The 12729-nt window shown below is 40.7% G+C and overlaps 1 protein-coding gene across 10 annotated transcripts in view; it reads left to right on the forward strand.

Moving 5' to 3' along the window:
• COBL (cordon-bleu WH2 repeat protein) overlaps window positions 1–12454 on the forward strand; it is a 106138-nt gene extending 93684 nt beyond the window's left edge. For 9 of the 10 annotated variants that reach the window (XM_079949266.1, XM_079949267.1, XM_079949269.1 and 6 more), the window contains 5 exons: window positions 1513–1610; window positions 3224–5211; window positions 5854–5973; window positions 8248–8499; window positions 10400–12454. In XM_079949266.1, coding sequence (XP_079805392.1) covers window positions 1513–1610; window positions 3224–5211; window positions 5854–5973; window positions 8248–8499; window positions 10400–10417 — 2476 coding nt within the window. In that variant the 3' untranslated portion in view covers window positions 10418–12454. The remainder of the gene's footprint in view (window positions 1–1512; window positions 1611–3223; window positions 5212–5853; window positions 5974–8247; window positions 8500–10399) is intronic. The other variant, XM_079949268.1, reaches the window with a different exon arrangement.
• The last annotated feature ends 275 nt before the right edge of the window (window positions 12455–12729 follow it).

A 12729-nucleotide genomic window follows, 5' to 3' on the forward strand; every position in this document is an offset into this window, starting at 1 on the left:
GAAAACTTATAAGTGCAAGTTTTCCCAGTGCTCTAGATTTGCCTAAAACTGCAGGTATTCATTTACCCGTCCTGACACACACCTTTTCATTTTTTAAAAAATTGAAATGTATTTTTCCACTATTCCAGATTTGCACAGTACTGCAAAAAAGGAAATGTGTCACTCCAAGTTTGGAGTCACTCACATTAAAGGCTGCTACCTCCCTTCCCACTGTACAAAATTCAGCTGAGATATGTACATTTCCCATTGAAATTGTGTATATTGACTAGGAAATGTGCACAATTCCCTCTTCATTGAGGCCTGGTGAATGTGCACAATAGCTGGCTGTTATGCACATTAACTGCTCAGCTCAGAGTCTCATGCACCTTATTTCTACCCTGCTGCCAACATCTTGGGCAACAAGAAGACAGTAGAGTTCTGTTTGTTTTTGTTTCTCTTCCCCTTAATTTATTTGGTTTCTCTTTTCCTCCCCTTTAGGCTTCATTTTCTGCCTGACTGTCAGTTTCATGGGCTGAGCTTTTGACACTCCTTTTAATAACCCATTTTATAACCCAAAACACAAAATTGCTGGAAGAGTTTCATCTTCAGAATTGTGCTTGTCTGTATAAGACCCAGGCTAAACCAGCGGTAGCCAGTGTGGTGCACTGCAGGTGTTGTGTGACAACAGTTCCCATCATGCCCTGTCACACGTCATGCAAGATGGAGAGTTATAGTCTAGCAACATCTGTGTGGTTTAGCCGACCAGTCAGAGCCATTTCCCAGGGTGTTTGGCCGCTGCTGCATGCTGACAGCAGAGTGCAGGGTGAGGCCAAAGCTGGACAAACTACCTCAGAAGGAGCATGATGTGTCTCCTCCCTAATATGTGCACAGTTTGATTTGGGGGTGGATTATGTTAATCTGGGTTTGAGCCAGTGACAAGCGAACTTGGTCAGGCAGAAAAAAATATTTACAGAATTTAAGCATTTCAAAATGCGGGAAAGCATTCTCTCTTGCACATTTTAATGAGACACTTTCAGGTCTTTGATAGGAGATTGACAGCACAATCCTAACCATGCCTACTCAGAAGTAAATACTGTAAATACTTAGTGGGGTTTACTCCCAGGTTTACAGCCATATTCAGATACCTTACAGGTTAAGTCCTTGCATTTCAGAAGAAATTGAAACAGTTTGCCATTTCTAAATTTTATTGAGATGTCTGGAAAGTGATTAATCAAGTAGCTACTTTGTATTCTCGAAAATAATTTGAACATTATGCTATTATTTTTCTCTCCAGTACAAAGAATTTCATTACAGAAACTGCAGTTAAATTTTCACTGAGTGCAGACATTATCTAAACAAATGTAATCTGGTTTTCCCAGCTGTTAAAAGAAACAGTCAATGTTTATACACACACACACACACACACACACACACACACACAAGTTGATGTTAAATTGATTAAATTTGATTATGCAGTGTCAATAGAAAAAAAGGAACAACCTTTTCATTCCTTTTCTTTTGTTTTGTTGTCAGTAGCAGGGATGAGGACGAAATGATGGAAGCTAAGTTTGAAAACGCAGATGTGTTCATAGCTACTCAGGCCTTGGCTGCATTGGACAAAGACCTAATGGGTAGGTTGAAGTTTAAATTTGCACATCTGTATTGCAAAAAGAATGCAGGAAAAAGGCAAATGGTGACAATCCATCAGTTAGGCAGATGAGAGAGCAGTCAAACTGGGAAACTCCATAGAGGTGGGACAGATCTCATAACTCAGGCTCTATCTAGTAGCAGCATATACCTCATCAGATTGTTCAGCTTCCATTGCCAACTTGTCTTACCTTTTTGGGACAGTGTTGTGGGAGGTTATTCACAGTAGACAACAATCTGTTACTAAATATTATGAGGGTATAGTGAAAAACTGAAACAAGCCCATGAATTTCTTAATATTGTTATTTACTTTGGTCATTACATTGAAAGGATGTTGAGTAGCCCTTGATAGGTAAAGGTAAAGGGACCCCTGACCATTAGGTCCAGTCATGACCGACTCGGGGTTGCGGCACTCATCTCGCTTTATTGGCTGAGGGAGCCGGCGTACAGCTTCCGGGTCATGTGGCCAGCATGACTAAGCCGCTTCTGGCGAAGCAGAGCAGTGCACGGAAATGGCGTTTACCTTCCGGCCAGAGCGGTACCTATTTATCTACTTGCACTTTGATGTGCTTTTCAACTCCTAGGTTGGCAGGAGCAGGGACCGAGCAACGGGAGCTCACCCCTTCGTGGGGATTCGAACCGCCGACCTTCTGTTCGGCAAGTCCTAGCCTCTGTGGTTTAACCCACAGTGCCACCCGCATCCCTATAGCCCTTGATAGTAATATAATAATAATTAATAAATCCAGTAGTACTGGCTACGCAAATTTTCTGTTATCATACTTTTCATGGAACTATGTGCTGAAGAAATTCAGTTCAGCAGATTGTTGCTGTTTTAAAAACAAGTTTAGTTATCTACAGCATTGATGGGAGAGAGCATACTTTTCCTTATTTTATCTGGTGATTGCATATATATATATATTATACAGAGCTGGGGGGAAAGCACTACAGTATCATTCCTATTCAGTTACTAGGCTAGATATTCAGTATTTTATATGTTTCAGACAAGTGGAATTTTCTCTAATAGCTTCTCACAAATGTGTCTCACGGCCTGCTTGGGGAATGCTATATTTTCCAGTTTATAAATTATTATCAGTAATTCCCTTTGTGTTGATATTTGGGAAAACATAATGTGCAAATGCATAATACACACAATTTGCTTTCATGAGGACTATGTTCTCTGTTTTATACCCAGTGATGTAAACTGTGTAGCTGGCACATTCTCAGAGTACATTTTCATGATTAACCAGATATCAGTGTAGCTCCATTTTCTGGGATACACTGCACAGTAAGCAGAAGACATATTGGCAAATGTTTAGCATGAATGTGTATAAATTAAAAAGTGCTTACAAGATTATGGATGTGTTCATATAATACAACCAACTCAACACACCCAGTGGAGATTTTATTATTTTATTATATTTATTTTCTAACCACAACCCTCTACACTGCATCTGAAGCAGCTACTGCAGCTGGAGTTTGTAATATAAGGGGTGCTGCTGTTAAAACCCCTTGGTTTATTATCCCCTGATTGTGATAATATTTTGGGATAATGTCCATGGTTCATAGTTTTGAAAGATGTTGTTTGTATTCTTTGCAGCCATGGAGAGTATGCAGGATGATTCTGAAAGCGGATCTGTATCTAGTGAGACGAATGGTTCACCCCTCCCTTTTTCACGGGACGCTGAGACTGCCCAAGATGTTCCAGTTCCTGTGCCAGTGACGATAATAGATGAAATTCCCGAAACTGACATTATAATCCAGCCCACTAGAGAGGAAGGAGAACCTTTGTTTTCTGAGTCAGGGGCTAATGAACATATTTCAGCTGACCCCATTATCCCAGGGAAGCTTACTAATGAAAATAATAATGCTGGTTCTTTGAGCAAGGGATCTGTGGATGGTATATCCTCCAATTTATCCAAGAGCTTATTACAACAACAGTCACCTAAAGAAGAGTTTGGACGCCAATCTGAGAAAGAGCAGATATATATATCGGAGACACACACACCTTCCTGTGAAAAAACGAACATGAAGGATGTGTCCCCGGAAATCCTCACAAAAAATGGTACTGAGTCTGAAAGATCCAAAGTGATTTCTTCCAACTTTACTGTTATGAGTGAAAGAAATAGAACAAAGGAGAAAGTAAAACAATTGAAAGAGGATAATACCAAGGAAGGACTTCCAAGCAAAATAAAATCTGAATTGGAATTCAGGTATGCATCAACAAAAGACCCAGAGGAGCAGCAAAGTATCTCTACCCCATCTTTATGGTGTTACCGTGTTCGCAATGGAATCACAAACTATGAACCTAAAATAGGTCTGACCACCTTTAAAGTTGTACCTCCCAAACCTGAAGTGAAATATTTTGACAGAGATGCCTCCCTTTCTACTGGTGCCATTAAAATAGATGAATTGGGCAACATGGTGGCTCCAAATGCTGGTATTATAAAAAAGGTCACAGTAAATACGACTTCAAGTGAACCAGAGGAAACTCTCATTGGGAGAGCCAAAGCATACTGGAGATCAAATTCTCTGAAAACACCATTGGGGGAGTCCCCAGTAGGCTTTCCCACCAAGCCAGCAGTCATCACCAATTTCAAACCTCTCAGTAAAATAGGGGAAACAAAGCCTGACTCCCTTGCAAGTCTGAAGGCAGCAACAGCACCACTAGCTGGTTCCAGGACAGTTGACAATAATGTTGGGCCTTGCGGGGGGAAGCCACTCATTTCTGCCACACCGTCTTCGGTTAAAATGCTAACGACTCCAGTGGTCAAGACAGATAAGATGGAGCTCCCATTTCAGAAGCCCCAAAGAAGAACATCAAGCCATTATGTAGCCTCTGCCATTGCAAAATGCATCGATCCACTCCAGTTTAAAACCAGTCAAGAAAGGCATGACAAAGTAGAAGAGATGAGGGATGGAGAAGTGGGAAAAACTGAAACAGAACCACTTCCCAAAAGATGCATTATTTTGGCCAAAACCTGCCCAGTAGAAATGCAGCCAGCAGAAACAAAAAAATCCTACGTAGATATCTTCAGTTGCAGCCAAAATGCATCAAACACTCTACCACTTGGTGCTCATTCCAAGATAAGAAATAGCACTCATTGCTACAGGGAGCCATTTGCCACAATACCGTCTAAAGATGGTGGTCTCACAGGAGAGAAGCCCAGATGGGGTTCAATAGAAAATGTAGTTGTTAGAGAGACACCTTCTATATTTAATCAAAGGAGGGAGCAAACAGATGAGGCTAACTGTCCTTTCTTCCTTCGTTCATCCAACAATTTATCATCTTCCACCACTTCCAGCTCTTCTGGGAAATCAGCCGATGGGCATCCTATCAACAGTAGACCATCAGAGTTAGATGGAACAACTATTGTTAATCATGTAGTTTCAGAAAAAGATGAAAAACTTGGCAGTGCATGTGAAAGCAAAAGGGTAGAGTCTGATGTGGGAGGTGATAATAAAGTTTTTGGGCCAAAGAAGAAGTTTAAGCCAGTCATCCAGAAGCCACTTCCAAAAGATACATCTCTACACAGTGCTTTAATGGAAGCCATCCAGAATGCAGGAGGAAGAGAAAATCTCCGAAAGGTAAAAAACAAAACCAAAAAACTTAGCTGAAAGCATATCTGGATGTTATAGGAAATGCCTCTTACTGGATGCATGAAGTTTCTTGTAACATAAGGAACAGCTCTTAGACTTCTTAAAAGAAGAGGGGCTGAGAAAACCCAGCTGGATGGTTGGAAATAAATTATTATTATTATTATTATTATTATTATTATTATTATTATTATTATTAAATAGTGAGCCCTGCCTTTCAACCTTAGCAGGTACCAGTCTGTTTTATAACAGTTGTTGTTTCTATTTTAAAAAAAATATATAGTGGCAAGATACTGAACCAGGCTGCTATCACTTCTGCACTGTGTGCTTTTTGCTTCTTTAGCAAGAAAGTGCAGAAGTGTCTATTGAAGCTAATTATGAATGGCATATAGTATAAGACTAATACTGTACTCATTAAAAGTAATGAGATCTAGTTGAACATAATCCAGATGGCAAGATTGATTATTAGGCCTACTCCTACAAATCCCATTTAATTTTCAATGTACTCAGGATGGATAAAGGCCAAAGAGAGGTAAGCCAACTTCCAACTGAGTGACATTCCGGATGCTCAAATTACCTTGCTTCCTAACTAGGTAGAAATAAATTGTTTATATCTGTTTTGTCACATGCTAGATTTCACCCAGCATGGCGAATGGACCTCAGAAGAAGCCACTGTTCGCAGAACAAGAGAATGAGCGCTCTGCCCTTCTGGCAGCCATTAGAGGTCACAGTGGAGCCTCAAAGTTGAGAAAGGTAAGAACAGAGACCTTGCATCTTTTCAGTAGCTTGTTCATCCTTTGCACTATGTCATCCCTGTCCTGGAAATGCTATAGATGAAGCTCTGCTTCAATTAGCAAACCGTAAGTAAAAAAATAAGCCAGAGTAGACATGTCATCATCATCATCATCATCATCATCATCATCATTTATATCCCGCCCATCTGGCTGGGTTTCCCCAGCCACTATTGGTGGCTTCCAACAGAAAATTAAAATACAGTAGTCTATGAAACATTAAAAGCTTCCCTAAATAGGGCTGCCTTCAGATGTCTTCTAAATGTCAGGGAGTTGTTTATCTCTTTGACATCTGGTGGGAGGGTGTTCCACTACCGAGAAGGCCCTCTGCCTGGTTCCTTGTAGCTTTGCTTCTCACAGTGAGGGAACCACCAGAAGGCCCTCGGCGCTGGACCTCAGTGTCCGGGCAGAACGATGGAGGTGGAGACGCTCCTTCAGGTATACTGGGCCAAGGCCGTTGAGGGCTTTAAAGGTCAGCACCAACACTTTGAATTGTGCTCAGAAACGTACTAGGAGCCATGTACATTCCTAGCAGAATGTATCACTTATGATTCACTGACAGAGTTGTACCTGAAGCAGCTGATAATAAACATTTATTTACTTAAAAATCAATCTAAACGTTTTTGAGGGATGGGACCTTAGCTCTGTGGTAGAATACATGAACGACCTCTAGCTGAGACTGGATAGCTGCACTCAGTCCGAGTGTGCAACACGAGGCTAGATGTGCAAATGGTCTAATGTGGTAAAAAGTAATCACTTAACGTTCCTTTGTTCTGTTCGTATGAGATGATTGTCCTATAGCTGCTGAGAGGAAGTCATCTATGGTTGGCACCTGAGAGTGGTCTGAAACTTCAACAGTTCCTGCACTCTGCCTTTGCAGTATAGGAAATAGAGCTGCCCAGATATGGCATCTAGCAATTATAAACTGAGGAAGAACTCAATACTTATGCTTCTGTCAACCATTGCGTGAATATTTAATTTTTAATTTGCTTGACTGCAGTTTGAGAGTGAAATGCAGGCGTATGCACTTTAAAAAGCTAATTATTCTGGAAGAATCCCTCATTGATTTGCGTAGTCCTTTTTCCCTTTTAAAATAGGATTCAAATGATACTTTTTTGAGATAAAAAAAAATCAAGCAAATTTTGAAGGCACAGAGTAATTATCACCGTTTCTAGTTTCTGATAATGCTTCCGGGGAAGGCTAATAAATCATGTTAATTCCAAACTCCTTGTTGTCATTTCCAACCTAACTTAGTGGCCAACTGGCAACATTTTTCCCTTATGTGCCAAAATAAATTCCAGGATCCCACAGTTCAAACAAATAAATCAGGATTGAATTTCTGAGCATGCTTCAAGGCCAAATCTTAATCATCAGTTCATTTAAATGATGTGGGAGGGGAACAGATGTTCCTGCATTGTAGGGAGTTAGACTAGATGACGCTTGGAAGTCCCTTCCAACTCTACAATTCTGTGATTTACTAGGGAAATTAGAGCTGTCATAAGGTTTACATCTATGGAACAAGGCAAAATTGTCCAGAAGGGAAGAGATTAAAATATCATTATGAGTTTGCGCATGCCAGACCCTTCAAAGTCAAACACAAGCCAGGCTAGCTTCCTGTGTTCAGGTGTTGGGTATTAAGAAAACAAAGGAAAGGTGATGGGCCATTAAGAGAGCAAAAGAGAGGGGTTCTGTGACAGACGACAAATGGGTAGGATCCCTCCTCCAGCTCTTAGACAAAGCTGGAGTTTGAGTGCAGGGTTTGCTGTGAGATGAAAAGCCACAGGCTGAAAAGGCAGAGAGAAAGCCATGGCTGATTTTTTATTGAATCCCAGGCTGTGGCTGTGGGAGAAGCAAGAATAAGGTTACCAGATTTTTTTCAATGAATCCGGGGACACTTTTCAACTTCAATAGATTTTGTATGGGAGCTTATTTGCAAATCTGGGGACTGTCCCTGGGAAACGGGGACATCTGGTAACCTTAAGCAAGAACTTCTTGGGGTGTTGATGCTCTGAAACCCTCCATAGTAGGCTCAGGTTGTATATATCTGTAAATAAACCATATATCCTAAAAACACCCCCGTCTCCGCTGTGCCTCATTCCCAAAAGGAAACGTGGACCCTGGGTGGAATCTCACACCGCTTGGAGACTGGGGAGGTGTGTTAACAATATGCACCCAGTATCATGGTTCCTTTAAGCCTACTATAACCTCCCCGCAACTTCATTTTTCTCCATGGTAGATTTCTTCATCTGCTTCTGAAGAGCTGCAGAGTTTTCAAAAAGCAGAAGCAGCTTTGCAAAACAGAGAGGCCTCTACAACAGAGCAACGGGGGAATCAGCTGCTGCCACCGCCGCCGCCTCCTCCACCACCTCAAGTGACAATGAAAACTCCTAGGTACATTGCAAGCCCAAGAACAGACAGCCCAGGGGATGCAAGGCAGGCGCTAATGGAAGCAATCCGCTCGGGAACTGGGGCAGCGCGTTTGAGAAAGGTAAGCATCTTTCTAAGGCGGAATATGAACAGGAGGAGGCACGGTTTGGGGCCTGTGGTTGAATGCAAGATAGGGAAGCAGGTGTGCTTGTTTGGCACAAGTAGGAAAGGAGTAGAAGTGAAATAACTGAGATTTCTGTGAAATGAAGATAGTCATAAAGCAGGCTAAATGACCTATTACGTGATTTCTGTGAGTGTTTGTCATGCAACTTAGTGTGGCTCCTCAGAAAATCTGGAGCATCCTGTGTTCAGTCTTATGGGACAATAAAATTAGGCTTTCATACAGACAGTATTCTCATATCGATTAGGAGCAACTCTTACAAATTGCATACCATAACTGGTAAGACTTTGGGCCTTCTGTTCTCCTTCTGTCACAGGAAGACTCCCCTTTGTGGTCCAAATCTTAGGGCCAACTTAAACACTGGTGCCTCCCGTGCAGCTGTGCACCAGATGCTATTCCCAGTGATTTTTAGAGTGATTTGACCCTTTTGACTTTGCCTTTCAGCTTCCTTTTCCCCAATCTCCTCGTTTTGGGGAAAGCTTCCTATTTCAGAGCTTAATATGTTCATGTTGAATTTTCTTGGTAATTGGCCATTTACACGGCATTGTTATTCCATAGAAGTATAGTCACTGGTCTCAGTTGGCTCACACCAGGCCCCAGGAGCCACTCCCGATTAAGGCCAGGGTCACCGCCCCAGAAAGTGATCACGGGTGCATTTGCAAATGCATATGGAATTTCCCCACCTCAGATCTTACCACAAGCATGCAAATACGTAAACTTATCTGCTTGCCCTCTACAGGAAAACAAACCCACAAAAGTTATAAACAAAATGTTACAGCTTTCAAGTCATTTCGTGAGACAGTACAAACCACAGAAAATCATTAGTCATTGGAGAAGAAATCTGTAGCTTTCAAAGCCTATTGCATTTCTGTAAACAACAATGCTGTACAAACCATGACGTCACAGGTCATGGGGAGATAATGCTGTTACTGGTGAGGTTGGTTTCTTGTTCAGCATGGGCCCCTTTGTATGTTTTCCCTCATCTGTTAAGGTCAAATATGGTGCCCTGTATTGGAGACCACAGAATTCAATAAAAGGTGTGGAATGGACGACAGGGGGAAAACGGTATTTGCAATGATCAATGAAATTGTTTATATATTTCATATTTTATTATTATACATCACTTCAGTACACTTCTGGGTGTATGAAGAGATAGATAAACATAATAAACTAAACTAAAAATTCACTTCCTGCTCTGTTCTTCTATAAAGGTGCTCCTTACCCATGGAAAGTTTGATTGTATATAGGATGGTATTCAACTAAGTTTATTTCTGAGTAGACCCATTGAAGTTAATGAACATGGCTAAGTTAGGTTCATTAATTTCAATAGGTCTATTCTGAGTAGAACTTGAATGAATACCACCCTTATTTATTTACTGCAATATTTAAAATCCTTCATGTTTAGTTGCCAGATGGTAAAAGAGTCCATACTGAACAATAGAAATGAGCGTGGAAGGAGATGGAGTTACTGAAGAGAGAGAGAAATAATTTTAAATCAGATTTCCTAATTAAGTACATTTGTTGCGCTTCTGTTCAATATTTTAGCAAGGAAAAATGCGATCAAATGTGAAAGATAACAATTTGTGTGTGAAATTGAGGCCACATTTAAACTTGCTTCAAATTAGGGTGTATGCAATTTTTAATAAATATAATGAGGGTGTAAATAATAATAATAATAATAATAATAATAATAATAATAATAATAATAATTTATTTGTATCCCGCCCTCCCTGGCCAAGAAACACAGTCTGACAACTAGACATACAAAGATAGGTTAACATCATAATGTCATTTTTGAGACTGAAAATATAAATTATAATATATATTTATTTTATTTCAGGTCCCTCTGCTTGTTTGAATACTAAATGCTCCAGTCATCCGTTTCGTATGCAATTTCTCATGCGTTTCTTACTGGTTTGAATGGACACCCATGGCAAAAGGATTCCAAGAAGTTTACAGGCCAAAAATAAGCTGCATTTTCTGTCTTTCTCTCTATTTTTTATTTGGTTCACAGGTTGCTACACAGCTTCTGTGCCAAGGATTTGTGGGTCCCTTGCCCCCAAATAGTCAAACCGTGCCAATAAAACTATTCTCAATGGCAGGTTAATTAGCTGGCGAACACTTTGTGCTGTGTGTACTCAGCACCAACATATTTTTGCTTGTTCACAGTTAAAAATACGTAGCTGTTCTGGACCATTTAGTTAATTTCTTTTTTTAAAACAAAAGCAGTTTAAAACCTCAGAGTATACAGACTATAGATCTGTTAAAATGGGATGGAGGGATTATGACAGAAACTCAGTGGTTCAAATTACCACATGCTGAAGTCACTGCTTCTTACAATCAAGCAAGATTGATTATCCACAACGTTTTGACCAAGCTAGTTATCACTAGAGATTCAGAGATCACTAGGGATCCATTTGACAGGCTATTTAAGGGGATATAAAGTACATTAAGGGACGCGGGTGGCGCTGTGGTCTAAACCACTTGCTGATCAGAACTTGCTGATCAGAAGGTTGGCGGTTTGAATCCCCGTGACGGGCTGAGCTCCCGTTGCTCGGTTCCCACTCCTGCCAACCTAGCAGTTCGAAAGCATGTCAAAGTGCAAGTAGATAAATAGGTACCGCTCCGGCGGGAAGGTAAACGGTGTTTCCATGCACTGCTGGCTCACCTGAAGCAGCTTAGTCATGCTGGCCACATGATTCGGAAAAACTGTCTGTGGACAAGCGACGGCTCCCTCGGCCAGTAAAGCGAGATGAGCGCCGCAACCCCAGAGTCGTCCACGACTGGACCTAACAGTCAGGGGTACCTTTACCTTTACCTAAAGTACATAATACAGTGGTACCTCTGGTTACGTACTTAATTCGTTCCAGAGGTCTGTTCTTAACCTGAAACTGTTCTTAACCTGAAGCACCACTTTAGCTAATGCTAAATCGCTGCCACCGCGCAATTTCTGTTCTCATCCTGAAGCAAAGTTCTTAAACCGAGGTACTATTTCTGGGTTAGCGGAGTCTGTAACCTGAAGCGTATGTAACCCGAGGTACCACTGTACTAACATCTGCAGATATGCTGAGCCCCAAGAAGAGGTAGCAGCCCAGCAGAGGGCATGTGGGGCTGCCTTAGTAGGGGAACTCCCCACAGAGCTGTGCCTGGCACGTTCTCTGCACAGCTACTGGCAAATGTGGAAGGCAACAGCGCTCTATCCTGGCATTTGACACTTGATGTGTATATTTTTAAGACCCACCTTATCTTTGTAGTTGTTTTGAACTGTTATTAATATTGTATTTTGTTGTGTATCCCACCCACCCTTCACCCTAAGGGAGCCGTACAAGATTATCATTACTTTATTATTATTCTTATTTTGCACAGATCCAGTAGATGTGCCCCACGTCAAAGTGCAATTAAAAGTGCTATTAATACTGCTTCCTGGGAACTACTGGCTATAATTTGTTTCCAAAACTGCTGCTAGTGGGTCAGGATTCCAGCCTCTTCAGTGGGCTTATGCTCATCTCACATATCAAGCCTGATTTCTCATCAGTTAAGCCCCGAAAATTTTTAAATGGCATGTTTTTAAACAAATTAAGCTACTTTCATAGATGATGTACATATTTTGAAAATATTTTCTTATAAGAAAATTAGCATAAAAAATTATAATTGTCTGGGTTTTACACATTTATTGTATGTTGTAAGAGTTTTTAAAATGCACCTTAATACATGTTTTTGGTTTAATAATAATTACAGCACTGGACGTAGTCCAAAATGATTTTTAAAGGCACTGTGTAATGTTGCTAACCTTTCAAAGTGTACTGCTAGCCATCTGCAATCCTGTGGCTACATATTATATAACTTAAAATACTAATTGAATTTAGTGCCACAAATAAAAGAAACACAAGTTTTATGTGTCATACTTATCTCAGTTTTGTACAAATGAGGCTGGCAAGGTATAATAATACTTTCTTTTTTAGAGAATTAAAGGTGCTACGAAAGAAGCAGCGTTGATTGTGGTGTGCCAGTTCCTCTCACTGTCACACCGGGTAAAAAGGTTTAACCATTTTGTACCATGATGCAAGAACCATTTTGATCAGCGGTGCCAGCAGAATAAAATAAACAAGTGTGACAAAATACTTGCTTGTGATACCACCTTTATATCCCTTTAAAACTATACTCAATCTC

Source organism: Podarcis cretensis (genome assembly GCF_951804945.1).
Source record: "Podarcis cretensis genome assembly, chromosome: 13".
Taxonomy (NCBI): domain Eukaryota; kingdom Metazoa; phylum Chordata; class Lepidosauria; order Squamata; family Lacertidae; genus Podarcis; species Podarcis cretensis.